Source organism: Carassius gibelio, chromosome B14 (genome assembly GCF_023724105.1).
Source record: "Carassius gibelio isolate Cgi1373 ecotype wild population from Czech Republic chromosome B14, carGib1.2-hapl.c, whole genome shotgun sequence".
Taxonomy (NCBI): domain Eukaryota; kingdom Metazoa; phylum Chordata; class Actinopteri; order Cypriniformes; family Cyprinidae; genus Carassius; species Carassius gibelio.
In genome coordinates this window covers 4531650-4556952 of record NC_068409.1, presented here as the reverse complement: position 1 = coordinate 4556952, position 25303 = coordinate 4531650, and the positions used below count along the sequence as shown (strand labels likewise).

Genomic DNA, 25303 nt, shown 5'->3' with positions numbered 1-25303 from the left:
AATAATACTACAAAACTATAATATTTAGGTCTTACAGATGCATCTTCTTGTTCTGAGCTAATGTTTAATATCAAACCATTAAACACAGCCACATTTAGCTTTTAGGTGCTTTTAAAATGTAGCTTTTAAACCATTACATACAGTCATATTTATCAAGCCTGTTCAAACCAGGGCAGGTCATTTCATCAGTCATCTCAGGAGACTCCATGATGCTGCAGAAATCCCTCGACACCCCTCTCATACATAGGCAATACAGACTTTTAAAAGTTTTTAATTAATTGCTCCGAAATTGTTTTTTAAATAAAATCTTATGTATGCAGTTTAAAATGAGATGCAAACTATTGGACAGTAGCCTACCACTACAATTCAAATACATAATTCATTTAGACGCTTTTATTGAAATGGACTTACAAATGAAAATTACAACAAGTGATTCATCTTAAAAACCTTCACCAATGAATCGAATATATGCAACATTTGTACACATTCCCCGGCGCGTTGTTGACGGGAGTGGCCGTGTTTGTCAGGACCGGACCGTTAGGGCGTTCACGCGAGGAGCCGGGCACGGCGATTGGACAGCGCGCGACACATACACACATGCACGTGTGAGGTGTTTTTAGCTTTCAAACTGAATTTAGGCGGGTTTTTCGGTTTTCCTCTGCAGTGTCCACCGCAGCCCGTCTCGAGACCAGACAGTTCTGTGACGGCTTTTTCCAATGATTCAGTTGCGTTAGATTCGTATCCTGTCAAACTTCAAAGTGTTCTAATGGGGAATAACGGATCTTCCGCGGAGTTTTCCGCTCGAGGGACAGTTCACAAGACAAGAGTTCAGTGGCAAAGCAGCAGTCTGCAAGGTAGGTGTCTCGCTTGTTTTAATGTAGTGTATGGTAAAATATTTTAACAGTTCAAAATCTAACAGCATTAGACACAAAAGCTTCTCTCGGAAATAACTTTTTCTGAGCCGTTTATGCCATGGTTAGTGCCAAGGTGAGTTTTAGTGGATGTGTGACGTCAGTTCCCCTCCCAGGTATCCTAGCAGAATAACTCAGTAATTATCACACTACCTGTGAACATGATCCACTAACGTTTCGGTTCCACAAAGTGTCACAAATTGAAACACTATGGGCTGCATATGAACATGTGTGATTATTCCCTAGCCTAGTGAAAGTGAGTAGTATGTCCAAATTCACAGTATTCATAAAAAAATAGGCTACCTGGATGACCTAGCTTACTATTTGAAATAATTGTTGACCATGTGATAATGTCAACATGACGAATGTTGTATGTCTGGAATATATTCATATTGCACTTATCATTCATACTATATATAACATAATTTTTAATGGTTGTGAAATACTTAATAAATTGGAGTGTCTACTAAGAGGGTTTGAGATTTGAGACACAGTCTACATCACTTCGCAGTATTGGGGAAAGTTACTCTTGACTTTTTGTCACCTGAGCTGGGATTGTTTATTTATTTTTTATAACACAAAACACAAAAGTTATATTTTTGGCAACTGTAAACACCAAAGGCCCTCTGGCCCTTTCACACCAAAAGTGAAATGAATAAGCCTCAGGGTGTGAAGTGCCTCTGCACCTTACTTATTTGAAAAAAATTAAAATTATTTTTTCTTCCTTTTGTTACTTTACTAGTTACTTGAAAAAAGTATTCGTGACTCATGTTATGCTAATGCGTAATGCTTTTATCATTTCAATTCTAAAAAACAAAACAAAACATAGTTGGAGTCGTTTGAATTTTTGTTGTGGGGAAATCATTTTGGAAAAATGTATTTATTCAGGACTTCTAGATGTGTAAAAAACATCACATTTGCAATTGTGCATACTGCTTATGTGTTATTACTTAGTTATGAAATTATTTAATTCTTTTTTTAAAACAACATTAAGGAATTCAAAAGCTTTGTTTCTACTGCAGAATTGTGACCTTTTTATTAATCTATAACCTCTTTCAAATTCTATTAATTTGTAGAATATAATACTGTCATTCTGTTATAATGTTTCATAATGTTGTTGGGTTGTCATTTATTAGACCCACATTTTTGGAAAATAGCATGAGAAAGGACACTGTTCCAGTAATTTTCTGAGTTAAACAGGAAATGTAACTCCCACGATGAGAGAGCTTCTGAACTATGCAGAGTTGGTAAGGTTGTGGCTTTCCCAGGACCTTGATGAGAACAGTAGAGAGGGAACAATTATTTCTCATACAGAAATGAGGAATCTGAGAAACATTTGGTCTGACTAACTAACATTATATCAAAGTTTAAACTAAATCTGAATTAAGTCTTTCAATGAAAAGTCTTAGAAATTAAGTATGCATTTTCTTCAGAGTTTGAAGTTTGAAGTTGTTAATGGTGACCTGGTGAATCTTTTAGCATACTATTTATACACAACCTTTAGAGGGCAGTTTACACTTAATGGCAAAATCTTACCAGCAGATGGCAGCTAATATCTAACTGAGTAATTAACTATTTATTTCATTTTTTATTTGTTGGATATACTCTAATGAGGACAATAATAACAGAATGTTATATATTTAACTAATACCAACAATTAACAGTTTAAAATAAAAGTAGACCATTTTTGTTCATTTGGAAACCTTTTCTTTATACTTAAATCTTTTAAGTGATCTTTATTTTGAATGAGTGACAACTAATGCAGCTTTCTTTTAGTCTTTATTAAATACTTTCATGTTTACTTTGTTTTCTCCAAGTAGTCATCGTTTTAAGTGTTTTCGTGCTGAAAACCACAGATGCAGGGCCCAAACATGCATTTTTCATTTGTTTAAACTGAGTAACAACTCTTTGAACATACATGCATTGTTTAAAGGCACTTGGCTTCAAGTCAGATGAGTAGTTTGTCTGCATTCCATCATCCACTGAGTCACAGGCCAGTCTGCCAAAAGCAAAAAACAAAAAGTGTGTTGTAAAATAAAAATGTTTAAAGAGTATCAGATTTATTGTATACCTTAAAGGGAGAGGATATACCTTAAAGGAGGATATATATTTTAATTCTTGAAATAAACAAATCAAACAAATCATCCAAGACATAGGCCAGCTATCCTTTATTGGCCCTGGTTTGTAGCAGGTATTGTTTGATAGTCAGGCAAACAGTCACAAAGTTTAGTGAGGATTAACACATCCTAGAGCAGGGTTCATGAAAGTGTCGTACAGTGAGTGATAAAGACCAGACACTGGTGGTAGACACCACAAACATGTGCATAAAGAGGAAACAACGCAGTTACAGCTAGCAGCATATAATAATCTATATTTGCAGACTAAAAAGTAAAGTGACTCCCTTAATGTCAATTAAATGTTAAATATTGTTGCATTTAAACGTGTTTTTAAAATGAACATGGAATGACATACCACCTGTTTAATTCTGTGATGTGATGGGTGGAATTTTATCCATGTGAAATATATATATATATATATATATATATATATATATATATATATATATATATATATATATATACAGTGGGGATCGAAAGTTTTGGCACCCCTTGCAGAATCTGTGAAAATATGAGTAATTTTAAAAAAATAATACTAAATGCATTTTATTTTAGTACTGTCCTGAGTAAGATATTGTGCATAAAATATTTTAACATTTATTCCACAAGACAAAAAAAATGCTGAAATTATTAAAATAACCCCAATCAAAAGTTTGGGAACCCTTGGTTCTTAGTACTGTGTTCTGTTACCTGATGATCCTTGACTGTCTTTCTGTTTTGTGATGGTTGTGCATGAGTCCCTTGTTTGTTCTGAACAGTTAAACTGAGCAGCGTTCTTCAGAAAAATCTTTAAGGTCCTGCAGATTCTTCAGTTTTCCAGCATCTTTGCATATTTGAACCCTTTCCAGCAGTGACTTTATGATTTTGAGATGCATCTTTTCACACTGAGGACATTTGAGGGACTCAAACACAACTATTTAAAAAGATTCAAACATTCACTGATGCTCCAGAAGGAAATACAAATAACATGCATTTAGTATGATCTCTCTTATTTTTTGAAAATTACTCTGGAAGGGGTGCCCAAACTTTCGATCCCCACTGTATATATATATATATATGTACACAGCTCAGATAGTTTCCAGTGAAAAGCTTGGGACTATGCATATTCTTGGGGTGCCTGTCTCAAACATGTATTAAGAAAGTAAATAGGGTCAAATTTATGTTGACATTAACTGACTTTTAACTGTCCTCACAATCCTCATCTAAAACGGAGCAAGAAAACAGTCATAGCATTAACATAATTAGGCCTATATGTTTAGTTTAAAATCATTCAGGGCAACTGGTTTGTCCCAGTTAGTGAGTACAAAGTCAAACATATGGCAGCACAGCTTACTGTGCTTGGAGCTTGTTGTTAATAATGTAAAACGATCATTTGAGATATGAGATACCCTTACACAGAGGAAGTTCCCATATTTACAGCTTCTTAAAATAGCCCCTGTACACAGCACTCGGCTTGTATCAGTGTCCCTTTCAGAAGAGAGGGGCCCAGATTTTTTCCCACACATGGATGAAACTGATGTCATGGTTTGCAGTGAAAGGCTGAACGGAATAAGAGAAAAAGGGATAATATGCATGGATCTTGGGCCTGGGTAGAGGAGCAAAAGGTGACCAGAAACTATAAAACCAAAGGCTCATTTCCCTTCATAATTTTAGCAGTTTGCAGGGAAACTATAACGTAATGTTAAATTCAAATTCAATTAAATTCAAATTCAATAAAGAATTTGTGACCTGCTATTAACACCTTGTCAGCCATTCATCTTTGCAGTTTTGTTGGGGTAAATTGTGCTACTGTTTTTCAGTGGGTAGACTTGCACTCATACCTGTTGATGTAGTCTCCCTATGGTACTCTCTTTTTTGATCTCTATATTTCACTTACATGTGCTGTAATACACTGGGCTTGGCAGTATGATAGTAGAAATTTATCACCTAGTAGAAATGCTATTCCATTTTACTGCAACTGGACTGATTTATGTTATTTACATGTGTGAGCAACAAAATACAGAGATGAACGTATACATTTTTCAGAGCTGAACTCAAAGATCTAAAACTTTTTCTATGGTCACAAAGGGCTATTTCTCTCAAATATTGTTCACAAATCTGTCTGAAACTGTGTTAGTGAGGACTTCTCCTTTGCCGAGATAATCCACCCACCTCACAGGTGTGGCATATCAAGATGCTGATTAGACAGCATGAATATTGCACTGGTGTGCCTTAGGCTGGCCACAATAAAAGGCCACTCCAAAATGTGCAGTTTTATCACACAGCACAATGCCACAGATGTCACATGTTTTGAGGGAGTGTGCAATTGGCATGCTGACTGCAGGAATGTCCACCAGAGCTGTTGCCTATGAATTGAATGGTTGAATTTAATTGAATTTGGCGGTACATCCAAATGGCCTAACAGCCACAGACCATGTGTAACCATTCCAGCCCAGGACCTCCACATCCAGCAACTTCACCTCCAAGATCGTCTGAGACCAGCCACCTGGACAGCGTCTGCAACAATCTGTTTGCATAACCAAAGAATTTCTGCACAAACTCAGAAACTGTCTAAGGGAAGCTCATCTGCATGCTCGTTATCCTCATTGGAAAGTTCATCGTTGTAACCGACTTGAGTGGGCAAATGCTCACATTCGATAGCGTCTGGCACTTTGGAGAGGTGTTCTCTTCATGGATGAATCCTGGTTTTCACTGTACAGGGCAGATGGCAGACAGCGTCTATGGTGTCGTGTGGGTGAGTGGTTTGCTGATGTCAGTGTTGTGGATCGAGTGGCTCATTGTGGCAGTAGGGTTATGGTATTGACAGGCATATGTTATGGACAACGAACACAGGAGCATTTTATTGATGCCATTTTGAATCCACAGAGATACAGTGACAAGATCCTGAGGCCCATTGTTGTGCCATTCATCCACGACCATCAGCACATGTTGCAGCATGATAATGCACAGCCCCATGTTGCAAGGATCTGTACACAATTCCTGGAAGCTGAAAACATCCCAGTTCTTGCATGGCCAGCATACTCACCGGACATGTCACCTATTGAACATGTTTGGGATGCTCTAGATCGGCATATGACAGCGTGTTACAGTTCCTGCCAATATCCAGCAACTTTCGCACAGCCATTGAAGAGGAGTGGACCAACATTTCACACAATCATCAACCTGATCAACTCTATGTGAAGGAGATGTGTTTCACTGTGTGAGACAAATGATGGTCACATCACATGGTTTTCGGAACCCTCTGACCCCCTAATACAGTAAAACTGTACATTTGTGGCCTTTTATTGTGGCCAGCCTAAGGCACACCTCTGCAATATTCATGCTGTCTAATCAGCATCTTGATATGCCACACCTCTGAGGTGGGTGGAGTATCTTGACAAAGAGAAGTGCTCACTAACACAGATTTAGACAGATTTGTGAACCATATTTGAGAGAAATATGCCTTCTGTCTACATAGAAAAAGTAATAGGAAAAGAGTAGAGGTGTGACGTCGGCATCCTGGCTAAATTCGCCCATTGGCCTCTGACCATCATGGCCTCCTAACAATCCCCATATCCGCTGATTGGCTTCATCACTCTGTCTCCTCTCCACCAGTAAGCTGGTGTGTGGTGGGCGTTCTGGCGCAATATGGCTGCCGTCGCATCATCCAGGTGGATGCTGCACACTGGTGGTGGATGAGGAAATACCCCCCTGTATAGCGCTATATAAATGTAAGTAATTATTATTATTATTATTATTATTATTATTATTATTATTATTATTAATAGATCTTTGAGTTCAGCTCATGAAAAATGGAGGCAAAAACAAAAGTGTTGCAGTTATCATTTTGTTCAGTGTGTGTGTGTGTGTGTGTGTGTGTGTGTATATATATATATATATATATATATATATATATATATATAATATGTATATGTATGTGTGTGTGTGTGTAGTGCCTTTATAAGTAGTGGTAAAGTAAAGACAAAATTGCTCTGTTTGCTGTGGAGTAAAGAAATATTATTAAAATATGAATATGAGACAAAATTACAGAATGTCAAAATTGTATTATTGGGTGATTCAACACTAACATATTTACCAGCTAAGAAGATCAGCACTTTTAGAGTTTCATCCCTCTACCTTATGTGAGCTTAAGTATTGGAACAGTTTCCTCATAGGTCTTTTTAAGCGATCAGCTCTGTCTTGTTGCATTAATTGTTCAGATATTAAAAGCAGGAACTGTGTCGTATCAGTTATATCCATTGATTCTGCTTTTTCAGTCTTGCATTCAATGACGACTCACACAAACCAGGATGAAGACAAGGGAGCTGACTTCTAAGGGAAAAGAGGAAGTCAATTGCTATAGTAAAAACAAAAGAAAGGAAAGGACGTGACGTGTGGCCAAGTATGGTGTGTGCTCTGCATTTCACCCATCCAAGTGCGCACACACACACAGCAGTGAGTTGTGAACAAACACGCACCATGAACACACACCCGAGCAGTGGCCAACCAATGCTGCAGTTCCTGAGGAGCAGTTCGGGGTATTGAAGGTGGAGAGAGCACTGATTATTCACTTTCCTCACATTCCCTGCCGGACCTGAGACTCAAAAATGCAACCTTTCTGTTACAAGTCCGACTTTCTATCAATTAGGTCATGATTGCCTCCAGGGGCACTGGACAAAGGGCATGGAGAAATCAAGACTTTGGAAACTACCTGCGACATCAGCAACCAACAACAACCTGATTGGCTGAGAAAAACAACAGCAGTTGATGACAGACAGATCTTAAAAGCTGTGAAAATGAACGCTAAAATACATATCTGTTAAACCACCAACAACCTCCAGAAAGCTGGGGTGATGCTATAACAATCTACTGAGACTTTTACACAGAATTACAGAGGTTACACTGCAAGATACAAACCTCTGATCAGCTCCAAAAATAGAAAGGCAAGATTAGTTTGCAAAAAAGCACAAAGGTGAGCCAGTAAATATTTGGAACTGAGTTATATGAACAGATGAGACAAAGCAAAAGTGTAAATTATCCTAAGCATACAATCTCATCTGTAAAGCATGGTGGAGGTAGTGTCGGAGGAGACTGGTAGTGGCAGAACCTCCCCAAAACAAGTAACAGTTGGAACTGGCTGCATTAAATGCTGGGGAAAGCATTTCAAAGGATAAGATCAAGAGTCTGATGATGTCTATGGGCTGCAGACTCACTGCTGTGATTGCACGCAAGGGATCTGCAACTAAAAAATAGTAAATAATTTTATGCTCACTTCAAATAGTGGCATGAATTCTAAAAGTGCTGTCCTTTTTATTTGGTTAAATATGTATGTATGTTGAAACCGCTAATAATAAAATATGACATTCTGTAGTTTTGTCTCCTATTATATGTCTCTATGTATGTATGTATGTATGTATGTGTGTGTATATATATCATATTTATGGTAAGTCATTTTTATGGGAATACCACGACTGAGGTGCCCTTGAGCAAGGCACTGAACCCCCAACTGTTTCCCGGGCGTCACAGCATAAATGGCTACCCACTGCTCCGGGTGTGTGTTCACGGTTTGTGTGTGTTCACTGCTGAGTGTATGCACTTTGGATGGGTTTAATGCAGAGTATGAATTCCGAGTATGGGTCACCATACTTGGCTGTATGTCACGTCACTTTCATATTCATGTCTTGACTAAACAGCAAACAGAGCAATTTTGTTATTACTCTCCCAATTCTTATGGAAGGCAGTGTGTGTGTGTGTGTATGTGTGTATATATGTCCAGAAGACGATCATGAACACCATTCACAAGGAGGGTAAGCCACAAACATTAATTGACAAAGATGCTGGCTGTTCACGGAGTGCTGTATCCAAGCATGTTAACAGAAAGTTGAGTGGAAGGAAAAAGTGTGGAAGAAAAAGATGCACAACCAACCGAGAGAACCGCAGGTTTATGAGGATTGTCAAGCAAAATCGATTCAAGAATTTGAGTGAACTTCACAAGGAATGGACTGAGGCTGGAGTCCAGGCATCAAGAGCCACCACACACAGACGTGTCAACCACAGACAACATCAGAGTGTCTTACCTGGGCTATGGAAAAGAAGAACTGGACTGTTGCCATTGGTCCTTTTTTTCAGATGAAAGAAAGTTTTGTATTTAATTTGGAAACCAAGGTCCTAGAGTCTGGAGGAAGGGTGGAGAAGCTCATAGCCCCAAGCTGCTTAAAGTCCAGTGTTAAGTTTTTACAATCTGTGATGATTTGGGGTGCAATGTCACCTGCTGGTGTTGGTCCATTGTGTTTTTTGAAAAGTGACTACACCCGTTTACAAAGAAATTTTGGAGCACTTCATGCTTCCTTCTGCTGACCAGCTTTTTGAAGATGCTGATTTCATTTTCCAGCAGAATTTGGCACCTGCCCACACTGCCAAAAGCACCAAAGGTTGGTTAAATGACTGGCCAGCAAACTCACCAGACCTGAACCACAGAGAGAATCTATGGGCTATTGTCCAGAGGAAAATTAGAAACAACAGACCAAATAATGCTGATGAGCTGTAAATGGTAAATGGACTGCATTTATATAGCGCTTTCAACAGACCACATGGCCATCCAAAGCGCTTTACAATTTGCCTCACATTCACCCATTCACACACACATTCACACACCGACGGCGGTGTCTGCCATACAAGGCGCCATCCAGCTCGTCGGGAGCAGCTGGGGTTAGGTGTCTTGCTCAAGGACACCTCGACACTTGGTCAGGTGGAGCCGGGGATTGAACCACCAACCTTCCGGTTTGTAGACAACCTACATGAACCACTGAGCCACTGCCGCCCCAAAAGAAACCTGGCCACTGTCAAAGAAACCTGGGGTTCAGTACCACCTCAGCAGTGCCACAAACCGATCACCTCCATGCCACGCTGTATTGAGGCAGTAATTAAAGCAAAAGGAGCCCCTACCAAATACCGAGTACATGTACAGTAAATGAACATACTTTCCAGAAGGACAACAATTCAGCAAAAAAGTTTTTTTATTTTATTGGTCTTCTGTAGTATTCTAATTAGTAGAGATAGTAACTTAGTGGGTTTTTGTTAAATGTGAACCAAAATCATCACAATTAAAAGAACCAAGGACTTTAACTACTTCAGTCTGTGTGCACTGAATTCATTTAATACACAAGTTTCACAATCTGAGTTAAATTACTGAAATAAATGAATAAATAAATAAACTTTTCAACAACATTGTAATTTACTGAGATGCACCCGTATTTGTGTGTGTGTATATATTTTATATATATATATATATATATATATATATATATATATATATATATATATATATATATATATATATATGCATATAAAATATAAATAAATAAATATAAATACACACACACACACACACACACACACACACACACACACACACACACACACAACACACACACACACACAGACATATATTATATGAACATGTATGGTTTTTGCCAAAGAGAGTATGCGTTGAAAAGTCCTGAACAGAGCAATATCTACGTGACTAGCATGACTTGGAAGCAAGGTTCTAAAATGGGTAAAACAGAGTGCTGTATCTGAATAGGTCCTTCCTCTGCTTTTTTTCTGTTTGAAAAAGTCCCCTTCACAATACTTTTGTGTTAGGGAGGAACACTTCAAGAGGGTGCCAAAATAAGCAGATTTAATCACAAGAAAACAAGCAAGCCATCTTCAGACTTCCACTGCTACACATGCTGCAGCTGTTTCAGCGAGTCATGTGATGGTGATGTGCCTTAGAAACCGCCAAAACAGTAACGCTGACATGCATGATCCTATTGTTGACCACTACAGCTATTGTGTTCCCCTCTCCAGGAGGCTTGTTTTACTAATAGGTCTTATATTTGTATTGTAGTTGTTTCAAATCAAGTAGTACTGTAAATGTTAACTAAAATGCAGTTTATAAAAATATATCTGCATAATAACGATCAGATAAAACATTATAATCAATGGCGAAGAATTCTGACTTATTTGACCAACTCAGGCTCATTAAAAAAATGGACATTGTGGGAGGTTGCCAAGGTGTAGCTAAAGTGAATTGTTTTATTCTATGTGTCATTGTTAGGAAAAACAGGTAGGAAATCAAGCTAGTCTACACACCCCTGCTAAAAGTGCTTTCTGGGATGTAAAAAAATGATCATGTAAGCAGGGTTGCGAGGAGTGGGTTGCGATGCCCTCTGCAGGGGGGTTGGTTTTGGAAGAAATGCAACTTTCATGTGCATCTAAAAGAGCACAGATTTCTAGCATATTTTCTTGAACATCTCCGTTAATATTTTTGGTTTGACCCATTTCAGAGGACAAAATAAGAGCTTAAAATGCAGTAAAATCTTTAAAAGTGTAAAGCTCTCTTAACTTGACGTGCTCACTGACATAAATGTGTAAGAAACATGGTCACACACACTTCTCATTGATTTATTTGTTTTATAATTTTTTTACATTACTGTTGTCATGGTCACCCTTAATGTTTTTCTGTGGGCTTTGCAAATATTTAACCAATTAAAAGTATTAAAAAGACCTTGCAGCTAAACTTAACTCTAGATTGAATTAAGTGCTGCACACATTTTGGTCTGTCTCTGCTTTTTTGCTATACAAGGGTAAATAAAGAAATGGTTGTTTGATGTGCAATATTTTCTTTACTCAATAAACTCTCTCTCTCTCTCTCTCTCTCTCTCTCTCTCTCTATGTAGATATAAAAGATAAAGTTCCATTTGAGTTTGAGCATTTGTCGTCAGTTATAGTAATTATTAATAAGTCTTAAGTAGACTGTGCATAGCATTTGGTCTTTACAATCCTGACTAATTGGTTTAACATGAAGTCAGCTGTCACTTGTGATGTCTCTTATTCTACATTAAATGATGCGAAAGAGCTCAAGATTGATCATATTGCTGGGAGATCTCTCGTTTACAGCCTGTTTTAAAACTTTTTTTTTTTTAAATTTATTTATCGAATTGAGGTCTGGCTGAATTCAGACTGGGACTTTCAAAAACTCTTCTTCTTCTGAAGCCATTCCTTTATTGATTTAGATTTGTGTTTGAAGTTACTATTGTACTGAAAGATGAAAGATAAAAAGTACCTATTCGTTTCTTATACGACTTTTATTGTTTTAAAATTAAATTACAGGTAGAAAAGATCTGAAATTATTTTTATTCACATTTTACATCTCTAAAAGCATACATTTTAACAGGGGTGTGCACTTTTAATACCCACAAGTCATTTTAACATTAAAAACACTAGACACACATCACCTGTACAAGGATAAACTTGGCTATAAAGAAACAAAGACAAATCTGAAACATTAATTGCCAGTAAATGGTGTTATGTCTCAAACTCTGCTTCAGTGAATGTTATATGAACTGAGTCAGCCAAAATTAGATTTTTCACAACACTAATGCATTAACACAAGATAGCAAGACCAGTTATACATCCCTCATGCCTGAGATCCAAGGTCAACAAACAACATTCAAATGGGTGCTTTAGCCCAAAAATACCCTGCAATGTCTCTTTTCCATGGAGATTGGTATGGCCCACCTCCCTTAAGGGCCCCTATGCTCTGGTGACAGCTCTCAGAGTGTTGTTAACCTTGTGCAGAAGAGGTGACATGAAGCCCTACAGGCCAGTTTGGAGTTGCTTTAAAGGGTATTAAAATAGCATTCAAAGGACAGGACAGCTGTCTTTACTTAGGGCTACTGAATTAAATACTGTGCATCTATAGATAATGAAATCACTGTGATGTAGATGGCTTTGTTTAGACAACATTAGATGTTTGTAACCTTGATAGCTGTTCTACTATTATGGAATAATATAATATAATATAATATAATATAATATAATATAAGTGTTCCGGTATCTCAAGTGGTAGAGCAATGCTTAGCAAGTGCAAGGTTGGGGGTTCGAATCCAAGGGAACACATGTTAGGAGAAAATTGTTAGCTTGAAATGTAAGTTTCTTTGGATAAAAGCATCTGCTAAATGCATAAATTTAATTTACTTTTATGTCATGAGTTTTGTGTCTTAATAAATAGAAATAAATTATTTGCACCCAGCACCCCCCATTATGGGACTCACAGCTTAAAGTGCTCTACCTAACTTATAATTGTAACAGTTTCCTACTTCAGTGTGTTACAAACATAATGTTGGTGTCTTTGGAAAGAAGGCTTTACTTTTGGGCTTTACTTTTTATTAACCAGATTTGATAATGCAAAAATATTAAAAGTTATAGACACTGAATTGCCTTGAATTATTTTTTTTACCACACTTAAATATTTTTTTATTTGATATAAAAATACATGAAATGCGTCCTGGAGCAATCTAGAAAAGTAATGGGTTGAAAGCCACATGTCTCCTGAGTTTATATTTCAAATCTGAATAAGATATCATGAAAAATTAGACTCCAACAAATATTTTTATGAGACTATGTCTACACCCCCACCCCCCAAATATATAAAAAAAATATTTACCAACAGTATTGAAGGCTTCTACAAACTATTTATTCATTAAACATACCAATGCATAGATTTTTTTCAATTATAAAACACTAGACAGAAACTTAGACATCAAATAAGTGATTTGTTTGAGCACTAGAAAAATACAATAAGAAAATTTGAGTAAGAAAAATAATACAAATAATAATACAAAAAAAAAAGATTTAACTGTTTGCCAATTACAGAAAATCCTGAGATTGCTAGAAATGCAGCATTTACAATGAATTACGATGCAAATAAGTGCTGATGTGCTGATGGTCACTTATATAGATGATAATAACACAAATGGGCCATAAAGTAAATATTCCACTTGAGTCCCTTTCACACTGCACGTCGGACCCTCAATATTGCCGGAACATTGCCGGGTCGCCTTCTGTGTGAAAGCAACCACGTCCCGGGATTGATTCCCGCATTGAACCCGGGTCGGGGACCTAGTAACATTGCGGGGTTCGACCCGGGACGAACGCTGTGTGAACAAAAAGCCAGATCTAATGCCATGTCGAAGTGATGACACGCGTTATCGCTCGACTCTTTTATCGGCTGTTTTGAAAGAAGATCAACGTTCACGACGAAAACATATGTGCAAACTGTAATGAAGCAGAGATCAGTTAGTTCCTCACTTTCCGCGCTGACGCAGAGATCGTTTGCTTGCTTCAGTGAAAGTATAACGTGCCTAACGTTTTCGACTCGTACATTACACGTCACGCGCTGATGTCACGTGATATTATGGGATCTTTACGGGTTGTGTGTAAAAACACGCGCATATCCCGGGTAATCACTGGCAGTGTGAAAGTGCAAAATCTAGCAACCCGGGAACAATTGCAGGAACACTTTACCTGTGTATTTGCCGGAATGGCAGTGTGAAAGGGGCTTCTGTCTATTCATATAGACACGTTCAGGGCCGGCTCTATCCCTTTGGTTGCCCTAGGCCAGATTGAGTTTTGCACCCCCCAGGCTGAGTATCCCAGGTCTCAGTGGTCTGTGTTTCACTGGGACCTGGAATGCTAGATGTGGCCCCTTCATCTGGAACAGCCAGATCAGTGGTGTTAAATTAAATTGTAACCATGTAGGTTATCAGTGAAGTTACGTTTGCTAGTAATACGTAAAGTACTTAATTTGTAAATTGCGAGGTACCGGAACAAAGCAGGGCAACGGATCCGGCACACAATTAAAGAAGGGAGAGGTAACGGAGCACTCGTGCAATCACATTGGTGGACCAGTTTAAGTGATTAAGAGCGTGCATCAGTTGCTTTTATAGGGTCTGTAAGGTCATGAATAACATGGAAACGCCATGCGATTTTTAAAACAACAATTTCCAGGCCTAAAAACTTTTCTGAGGGGGACTATGTGTCGCATGGTTTTAATAAATCTTGCAGCTCTCAAGTTTAGAATGAGGGAAATTCCTGCATTTATTCAGCATAGCTTTTAGGTTTGAATAATAAAATAAATCAACACAAATTCTAAGATTAAATCAGTCATTTGAATACATGAATTCTCTTCTCATCAGCGCATCAGTGACCTCCACGATGCGATACAAGACTCACTCGCATTTCAGGACAGCTGACAGAACTGTCACTTGACTAATCGGGTCATTGTTGCATTGTCACAAAAATGTATAATAATTTGCACACCTTTTTAAGAATTTTAAGCCATTTGGTACTCACACTCTCCAAAGGTCACATCCAAAGCTTGTGCGTATAAAGCTGACTCGCGAGTATTATATAAGAGTTATTTTCCGTAGTTTGTTGAGTTTAAGCAACCAAATACAAACTATATGATGTCTGATGGGTGTTGACAAATAAAACGGTTTCATGGCACACTCTACTAAAATACAGGGGGGAAAAGAAAAAAATAGGGGTAACAAATCAATAATTAAACAACACTGCGTCGTCAGTGTTGGTGTTGTAGCTAGAGCTGGGCGATATATCGAATATTAGCGATAGTATTGGAATAATTTTGACGACGATGTAAAATTTGAATATATCGGGAATATCGAATATTTCAAATTCAAGCATACTTTCCCAAAAGAACGGGTCAAATGTCCAAAAAAGGAACCTGTAACTGCTCTACGCCCCTCTACTAAGAGAGTTTAATGATAGCGGTTGCCAGATAACAAGAGTTTAAATCTCCGAATCAGAGCTCCACTGTTACAAGGATACATTTTCTGCCCGGTGTTTGCTTATTTCAAGCAATCTGGCAACCATGCGCACATGCTCACTCCTCATTGCGGAAGAGCTGCCGACGATAATCTGAAAACACTAACAAACTGGAATTGAGCGATCTAATGAAAGCGTCGTTCAGCCGATCTGTGTTCTGTCGTGAGATCTCAACTGTATTGTTTGCATTTGTGATCGCAAAATAAATGCACTTACTTGACCGCTGATGTTTGAATAGAGAAACATAGGTTATGGCCATAGACAGTAAAAGAAATGGACACAGCAACCCCATTGGAACGCAATTGAGAAAAGTGAAGCCCATTTTTAGCGTTTTTTAGCACTTCCGTTTCTGACGCGCAGCCTCAAACAAAGCTTGACGATGTCAGCAACCTGTCTGACAGATGTAAATCCTCTAGTAGCTGTGCGTGCAAACTGCCATCGTTAATCTTGCAGAGACTGCGAGCTTGAGTGGGGAGTTCTTTGGCGTGAGTGAGCAGGAGTAAGTATTCTGATTAATTATTTTGTATAGTATTTTAAAATGTAACGCCAGTATGCCATATTAAGTTAATTGCCTGCGAGCTTCTCCTCCTTTCTGTATGGTAATGCGACAGAGAGTTGAGTGGTTATGATGCAATCGTTAGCCTATTTTTTACAAAAATTGTTTATACGGGGCCATAATGTAACATAGAAGGTAATGGAGCCCTTTATACATTGTCGTGTATCTTTAGAAATAAATAATGGACAAACGGAGTGTTTAAACGCCTCAGATGTAAAGTTATTCGCTGTCAAAGTGACGCCAAAATGAATGGGAGTCAATGGGAATGCTAACGCAAGTGAAGTCCTGCTACAAGATGGCAGCTCACAGCCGACTTCAACTTCCAGTCGACTTCCTTGCCGTCTGGCTATGGCCAATAGGGCTTTGGCGTCGTGACGACATTACGTGGCGTGGCCACCACGTTGACAGCCTCCTTTACTGCTACTCGGGCTACTGCGCAGTGTTTAGACATACTCCCTCTCATCCGTGTGTCTTAATTTGATTAATTAAAAATCAATTTCAACCATGGTAAACCGTTGCTGTATTGTGGGGTGTAAATAGCGCAACATATAATCGCCATGGGGAAAATAAAATGAGAATGGATTAACTTTACACCGCTTTCCTGCTTGGAGGCGCGATGGAGACCATAACATCTGAATATTCATTTATATAGCTTAAGTCAACATTGAAAATAAGGGAAATTTCTTGGGTTACTCATCCAAAATACGGGAAATTTCAACATTCATCTTTTTGGTGCTATCCCTCTGCTGACATAAAAAAATTCGAACTACAAAACATTGTAGTATTTGCATTGTAGCACTGCATTAACTAACGTTAAAGGGGGGGGTGAAATGCTCTTTTTCACTCAATATCCTGTTAATCTTGAGTACCTATAGAGTAGCACTGCATCCTTCATAACTCCAAAAAGTCTTTAGTTTTATTATATTCATAAGAGAAAGATAATCTGTACCGATTTTTCCCGGAAAAACATGACCGGCTGGAGGCGTGACGTGTGGGCGGAGCTAAAGAATCACGAGCGCGAGTAGGCTTTTGCGTTGAGAGCGTTTGGAAGCTGTGACATTACCGTGAGGAAAATAACATCCAAAACAAACCATGGCTAACAGTCAGATTCAGCGTATATTTATGATCCAGAATCAGATCCAGAGGCTGAAATTTAACAAGAGCAGCATTAGCAACGACGTCTCTATGTGGTATGTACTGAAACTGTATATATTTGCTTAGCGGTTTTGGAAAATGACTAAGTTCCACTTTATGTGGTCTTTTTTTTTTTTTTTTTTAAGCTGTACATGTGGAAAGTGCAGTTTGATGACAACATCGCATGTTGTTTACTTGATGTGCTTACGCGCCGATAGCTAAATTAACAACACAGAGATATTTGAAGTAGTTTTACTCACCGCATGTGGTTCCAACACACGATCGTGACCCTTTTTCATTGGGACTGCATTATCCCTAAGAAATAAACGATGTGCAAATCCGGCGTCAAACTGGGCCTTGTTTGTAAAACAAGCATCTTCGAAATGCAGGGGAACAAACAAAAACACTTGCACAACTCCGGTGATGCTCTGTAAAAATAAACTCCATCCACTGGTCCCTTAATGCTGTTTTTTTTTGGTAATCTGTGCAGGTTTGTCTTGTCCTGGAAACCAAAAACACTTCTTTTGTGACATTTCGCGACGCTCTCGCTCTGATCAGTGAATGTCTGTGCTCTCAGTGCTCTGCTATACGGGAGCGCGCGCTCTTCCGGCAGAAGTGCCCTTAGGACCCATATAAAGAAATTCCGCCCCATCTAACGTCACACAGAGCCATACTCAAAAAAAACTTTCCGAAACGTGACAAACCGGAAGGAGTACTTTTGGAACAAAAATACTCCTTCAAACGTACATCTTCATTTTTGAAACTTTGTCCATGTTTAGCATGGGAATCCAACTCTTTAACAGTGTAAAAAACTCAGTATGCATGAAATAGCATTTCACCCCCCTTTAAGCGATTTGTGAAGCTAGGTCTAACGTGACTTTAGTTACAGATTGGCGTGAAATCGTGCTCTCACAACAACCACGCTATCTTAAAAATCCCAACATCACACTAAGGTTGCTTTCAAGTAAGCAAAATGATGCTTTGAAAACAGCTGTTTCGCTGGAAGGGCAATGAGTAGCAACAGGACAACAACACAGAGACTTGACAGGTCCGATTGAAGAGCTAACGGGATATTTTACAGGAAAATACCCATCCATTTGTGAACTGTACATGAGACTTCAATGACTTGTAGCTTCGGAACTATTCTGAAGTGTCACGAAACAAACAAGGTAGCCGAAGATATATATTATGCAAAAGTGCGGCAGCAAGTCTCCGGCGGTACTCCACTATTTGTTGGGAATTTCATATGGATCCAAACCGTTAATAGTGCCAATATTGTCCACATACCGGTCCCTGGCATCCATATTTAACGTATCCCTATAAATCCCACAACCTTTTCACGGTTTTACCATCTTTTCTCTTTCTCCTAACTCTGCTTCTTCTCATTCTAATTGATGTATGATCATTCGCGAGGCTGCCAGCAGGACCGCCACGTCCCAGAATGCAACGTGGCGCCCAAGCCCTAATAGGGGAATTTCACTGATATGTTTACCAGTTTCCATAATATAGACAGAGAGAATGCAAAAGTCTTTGGTGTTCATTTATATATATATTTATATATAAGAAATAGCTATGTGCTTCAGCAACTAGCTCCCCATCTAGGAGTGTTTTTAATGTCAGAAGGAACATAGTTTCATGCCACAGAGCTTTCTCTTAAAACCGCAGTCAGTTGACAGACTTGTGTTCTTAGCTTAAAAATTTAAATAAAATACTTATCCCAGTTGCATAGTATAAATTGTGAATTGCATCCACTAAAAAGTTGACAGAATGCACTTTCTGTACTTAATTTGCACTGCTTCAGTTACACATGGGCCTACATGTATTCATTTAATAAAAAGCAGTAAGTGATCTCTTGTTCTAGATTTTTTTAACTGCTTAAATAAGCTGTTTAATCTAAATTGTTTTTTTTTTGTGTTTTTTTTGTGGGCAAAATAAAATCATGTTTTTTTTATTATTTAAATGCAAATGCAAACATATCGAGATATATATCGAATATCGTAAAAATTTTGACATTATCGAGATATCATTTTTTTTAATATATCACCCAGCCCTAGTTGTAGCCTATCAGACACGTGCAATTAACATTAGGCTATATGAAAAACAAGCTCAAATGGAGTTATCAAGGTCTTTGGCCAGCGAATGAGGAGATGTGTGGTTTGTCCGCATCTGAAGAAAGTGCAGCGCATTATATATATATGCCATTATCACCTTTTACAGGTTAGGATATAATTTTAATTTTTTGTGTTTTTTTTTTTTTTTTTTTTTTGCTGTTTAATACACTTGGCCAAAATCTCATGATATAAACGATTAAGCACTTATGCACAGGATATTTTAAGCATAAAAAAGTATATTGGCTAGATGGCAAAAAAACTACTTCTCCAGTCTTCAAACACACAAAAACAATAGCCTTTACAGACATAATGTTTGAGTAAAGAAAATGCGGTTGCACTTTATTTTACAGTACATGTACTAACATGTACTTATAGTGTACTTACAGTTTATTTATCTAAGAAAGTTCTGGTAATACAGGGTAACTACATGGGGTAGGGTTAGGTTTAGGGGTAGGTTCAGTGTTAGTACCTAGTTATTACATAGTTATTGTAATTACTATAATAAGTACATAATATGTACATGAGGAACAGGACTGTAAAATAAAGTGCTACCGAAAATGCTGTACTATTCAAACTGTTATTTGTTTACCCTTGCTTTGGGAATAAGCAGAGATTTGTCACCTCCAGGCTGGAGGCGCATGAAGTGATGAGTTTTCGATAGAGCTTGAGGATCCAATGGCTTTACGAAGTTTTACAAGCTTCTTTAAATACTTATCTTTTGTTAAATATTTCCTAAACCCTGTGATTTAAAATAATATTTAAGGAATTAAAATAGAGATATTAATTTTGGATAGTTTTTCAAGGCACATATCTGGCTATTCTCTATCTGCCATATTGAAACGCCGCCCCTGGAGGAGGGGGATCCGCCAAAATAAGGTGCCGGATCGGATTTCGGAGGTGCCGGATCCGGATCCCGCTTGTTTTGGCACAAATTAAGCCCTGGATTTATTAGACCGCTTATTTTTCTTCATTAACTGCGCACTTGCCTAACGTAACGTAACATAATGTAACACCGACCCTAGAGGGCGCCCCCAACATATTTGTCGCCCTAGGCAAATTGATTTGCACTCAAACAGATGGTAATCATGCAGATACATTCACATTCAACATAAAACACACTCTCACATATATAAAAACTGTTGAAAAATAAAATCAGCTGACCGGTGCGTCAGAACATGTCACGAGACAGCGCCAAAATTCAAATAAACTATCTTTCGCCTATCTTTCATTCATTCTTTTTTCTGGTGAATCATCTCATTCGGTTTTTGACACTGTACTCTGCAAAACCATGCCGTTTTTTTACTATAAAGACGTGAGTTATTCCATAACGGACGCAAACAGTTCTGTCGCTGAAGAACTGACACGTAAATAAAGGAATTATGATCCATATTACAACGTTATTGCTTTGTTGGACTAAACGTGCTTCATGAGATGTCGTTCAGTGGACCCTTACCTTTCTAACTAAACCGGGATTTACAGTTGTGGATGTGTTTATGACTCATTATTATGATGGATCTGGTATGTACAGCGTTTCCATTGCTAATTTTTTTATGTGTACTGCTTACACAAATGTAGCAAATACAGTCTTTATAAGCTTTCCATTGAAAAACAGCGATCTGTCGTCGATGCTTGAGGCATAGATACATAGTTTGTCAAGATTAAATTTGCCACGTTTCATTTAATCTATTCATAAACACTGACACGTGCAAGGTGAGGGGCGTTCAGGACGAGGGCGTCAGGGTGCTAATACATTTTACATTTAATTTTAATACATTTAATACATTGGTTAATACATTTTATAGTGAAACCACAAATGTTGCTCTCTTTTCTGGTGTCTTTTTTTGCGGGTCTAAAACTTTTGTTTGCAAGTTGAAAAGTTTTGCTTACGACTTAAGCCGTCTCTCAGTAGGCAGTCTCTACCCACCAGGATGAAAGGCCTTTTTCTTTTGGTCACCCTCGATTGAAGTCACAGGTTGACCACGCCCACTCTGTTTCCCCCGGAAACCCCACCACTGGCCCTGCAGTCTGACAGAAGAGCCAGTGAGGTTGTATCATGACAAACAACAGGTCGTGTACTGGGTAAGATAACTAACTTAACATCTTAAACTCAGTGACAAGTGAACTTAATTATTATCTTCTCTCATGCTCTCCCATCTAAATACGTAACGTTAGCTAAGCCCATTGTAGATTTGATAAGCCAACAGTATAGCTAGCTCCCAGAACCCCCAATAGTAAAGCGGATGACAATATTTTTAGATTATAGATTTTAGATTATAGATTGTTATAGCTTCAGTGAAGTAAGGTGAGTAATGGACATCAAATAACTAGCTCATTTGGCATTCAGTTTTCTAAAAACAACGATTTGGGACCGATGTCTGTAAATTCTGACCTCACCCTAGTCTACAGAACTGTGTATTGTGCATTTTAATAACAGGTTTGTTTGTATCTTTAAGACCTGTGCAGTGACAATTGCAAAACGTATTACTTCAATAGTAAGGACTGATATTCAGGACTTGTCAGCCAGTGCCACTGTAGCCTTGCAAAGACTTTGCTTTGAAGACCTTTTAATGAACTAACTTCCACATTTCAATATGCCCCTGACTCCCTAACCCCTACTCCAAACAGCGTAGAATTCTATTAGTGCAACATCACATTTTTCTTTTCTGTTTGCAGGAATAAGATTTGGTGTTGATGGAGGAAGCACCAAATAAAATGCAAAACCTTAGGCCTGATGCAACATCATCCAATGTCGCAATCACCCTCAGGAGGTATATAAGCAAAAGCTAAATTGAACATGTTCAATTATAAGATCCTATTTTACAAAATTTGTCCTGCATACATTTTTATCTTTAATGTGTAGGCACTTGAAGACCAGTGCCTAATATGAACAGGAACATTTCCAGTCTCAGAAGTAGACCTGCCATGCCAGATTTTGTGGAGAATGGCAATGGTAATACTGACTAACATTGAAACTTTTAAACCCATGCAGAGACCATTTATCACTACTAGTATTAATCATATCAAAGGCTAGAGATGTATAAAAACCCTACAGACTTGGGGTTGTTACTTGAACCACTAAAGTAAAATGTAGCATCATAGAATCACCTGGCAACCCCGTGACAATGACTTCTCAATGGAGAAGAATCACTTACTTTTTCTTCAGAAAAAATCTTGTTCAATTTAATATTTTCAAATATTTTTGGTAATGTGTATTGTTGCTGATATGGTAATGAGGATTCCCTTAAACCAGCAGTATTACTAAAAGATCAAATTTACCTCTCATAAATCTCAAATTCACATGGGTTAAATTAAATCTTACGATGTGTAAGCCCTATTTAGAACACATGGCTACATTCCATTGGTTTTCAGAAATGTAATTCTCTGGAATAACAGCCTTGAGCCATATCAGTAGAAGGGGGAATTACCCCAAGTTCTTTGTCATGGCTAGACATTCGCTTGTAACACTTTATTTTTAAGGTGTGTGAGCAGCTTTCTACAGAGGAACACATGCTGGTTCCCACGTTTAACCACCCGTTGATCTCAAGAGGCCACAGTTTGGACTTGTTTTTGTTGATGTTCATGTCTCTTCAAGTCTAAAGGAAACATCCAAGGACATAGACATGCTGTGGAACTGCTTTCTTCATGTCAACAGTGTATCTAAAATTTTTGCTTTGTAGGAATTTGGTCCACACAGGTTTTTTTTCTTTTCTTTTTTTTTCACTGCAGTGAAACATTTGTGTCTGGGATCCATATGCGCATACTAACTACCACATGCTGATCACTTGTACTCACAACGTTTTGTAGTCACTGACAGCTCTCTCATGTAGACCCCATTAAAACTATACAGAGACCATGAATTACTTTGATTTGTACCACAAATACCCCATGCTCATTGTAAAATCCCTGTAGCATACGACCTAGATAGATTTATTAATAAGAACAGTAATAAATACTTTTGTTCATTATTATAGTTCATTAGTTTAACTGAATGACTGTTTACGGTTGTCAGGCAATTCCGAAATTCAAAGAAAATGCAAAATTGCTGTGATGTGCCATCCCAGGTGTGTGTGTGTATTGGCTATTTAGCAACAACGTTAAATGTGGCTTTTCCAGTCAGATTTCAGTGCCTGAAATAGTCAATTTATGATTGTCCTAGTTTACGTTAGTTATGTAATAACTTTACCATCGCCAGCTAGTCTTCCACACTTGTTCTTCCAAGATAGGGTCAGTTATAAATTAAATTAAATTAAAATTAAATTTATGCATTTAGCAGACGCTTTTATCCAAAGGGACTTACAGTGCATTCAGGCTATCAATTTTTACATATCATGTGTTCCCAGGGAATCGAACCCCCAACCTTGCGCTTGCTTGCTTGCTAAAGCAGGGCTCTACCAGTTGAGCTATATTAAGTTAAATGTTCCTCTGGATGAAAAAAGGCTACTTTCGGGCAGTCATTAAAATATTATTTCGGTATTTGACCCCTGTTGACCTCAGGGGTTTGTCAGGCAGGTCAACCTCTGTTGTCAGGGTTCACACTATTTTGTGTCTGTTTATGTTATGCCACTTTAGAGAACATGAAACCCAGCAACCTCCTACTGTTTTTCAAATGAACCTCTGATACTCTAGAAGCCTGTAGCCTGAAATTTTAGACCTCAAAGACAACATTTTGGACATATTTGGGGCAGTTTTTACCAGACTGAATATGCAGGGTGATTTACCAATGGATATCCACTGGATTTTCAATCTGTTGCATCATGGATTCTGAGGTAGAAATTTCAGTTGTTTATTCAATGAAGTCAAAGCCTTTTGGAAAATCAATTTTTTCAGTTTTGAGACCGCAACAAATAAATCGATGTATGGGAAGCACAATGAAACTTACAAACTCTTTCATTTGATCTGTGTGTTTGTCTTTGAAAGTGTTTTGTTAGTTTGATGTTTCCTTATTTTGATGTTGCCATGTCTCATGTGCATTTATGAAGAGAGCACATATGCACACTTTTCGGGAAGCCTATCAAGGACCGGGTTGACCAGTTACTTGGTACCACCGGTAATGTAAAAAATCTGGTATCGTAACATTAAAAATTTTTTAATACCGACTTGGTACCAAAGTACCGGGTCTTTTGACAACACTAGTCACCAGAGTATGTGAGTGGAGCTCAGTGGGAGTGGAGCAGTGTGATTTTGACTGGAGTGAGGAGCAGACTTTTTAAAAGTCGAACCGTCATGAGCACTCCACTAACCACTTCATCACAAGTACAATTCATGCCAACTGCCCGTAATAAAACTGCATATTTAGCAAGTATTAACATGTTAAACATATTTTATTGCTTGGTACAGCTGGATCACTCAAATCAGAAGGTTATAATGATGTCAATAGCTAAGCAGAAAGTTATAGGCTAGTTCTCAAGGAATTTGTTTGTTCCCTTTACTGAATATTTTTGGGTGATAGCATGATTTTAACAGCACAGCACATTCACATGCAACCGCTTTCACAATAATGCATTCAAACAAATGTAATCTTACAGTGCTACTTCATCTGATTCTGATTTTGAATGAGCAGAAATCTGTAAGAAATTAATTGATCTGTAGATAAAGTAACTAAAGAAAATGTACTGTTATTTTTATCACAAAAAAATGTGCACAGCAGAAAGCAGCAATTATACCTCTTAATGCTGGCAAACATGTTATCAGTTTCGCATGTGGTAGGAAAAAGTTTGCACACAATAGCCTAAGCTACTTTGAAACTGAAATTTTATTTATTTATTTAATTTTAATATAGGCTGTGTTGTAAACATAACATTTCAAATATAATTCAATAATTTAGTC

General features: G+C 37.9%; 1 protein-coding gene and 1 long non-coding RNA gene across 6 annotated transcripts in view; one reads left to right on the top strand and one right to left on the bottom strand.

The window, feature by feature from the left end:
• The first annotated feature begins 569 nt into the window (after positions 1–569).
• neurl1b (neuralized E3 ubiquitin protein ligase 1B) overlaps positions 570–25303 on the top strand; it is a 70030-nt gene continuing 45296 nt past the window's right edge. Inside the window, exons 1-3 of one of the 5 annotated variants that reach the window (XM_052574561.1) lie at positions 593–854; positions 22151–22245; positions 22338–22427. In XM_052574561.1, the coding sequence (XP_052430521.1) occupies positions 22361–22427 (67 nt within the window). In that variant the 5' untranslated portion in view covers positions 593–854; positions 22151–22245; positions 22338–22360. Of the gene's footprint in view, positions 855–21105; positions 21557–22150; positions 22246–22337; positions 22428–25303 lie in introns of those variants that run through there. The other 4 variants (XM_052574562.1, XM_052574563.1, XM_052574564.1 and 1 more) reach the window with 4 other exon arrangements.
• On the bottom strand, positions 865–13516 carry LOC127971514 (uncharacterized). The gene is made up of 3 exons (XR_008156870.1): positions 12529–13516; positions 2830–2910; positions 865–2182 (listed from the first exon to the last, which is right to left on the bottom strand). It is a non-coding gene; the product is annotated as an uncharacterized LOC127971514 (long non-coding RNA).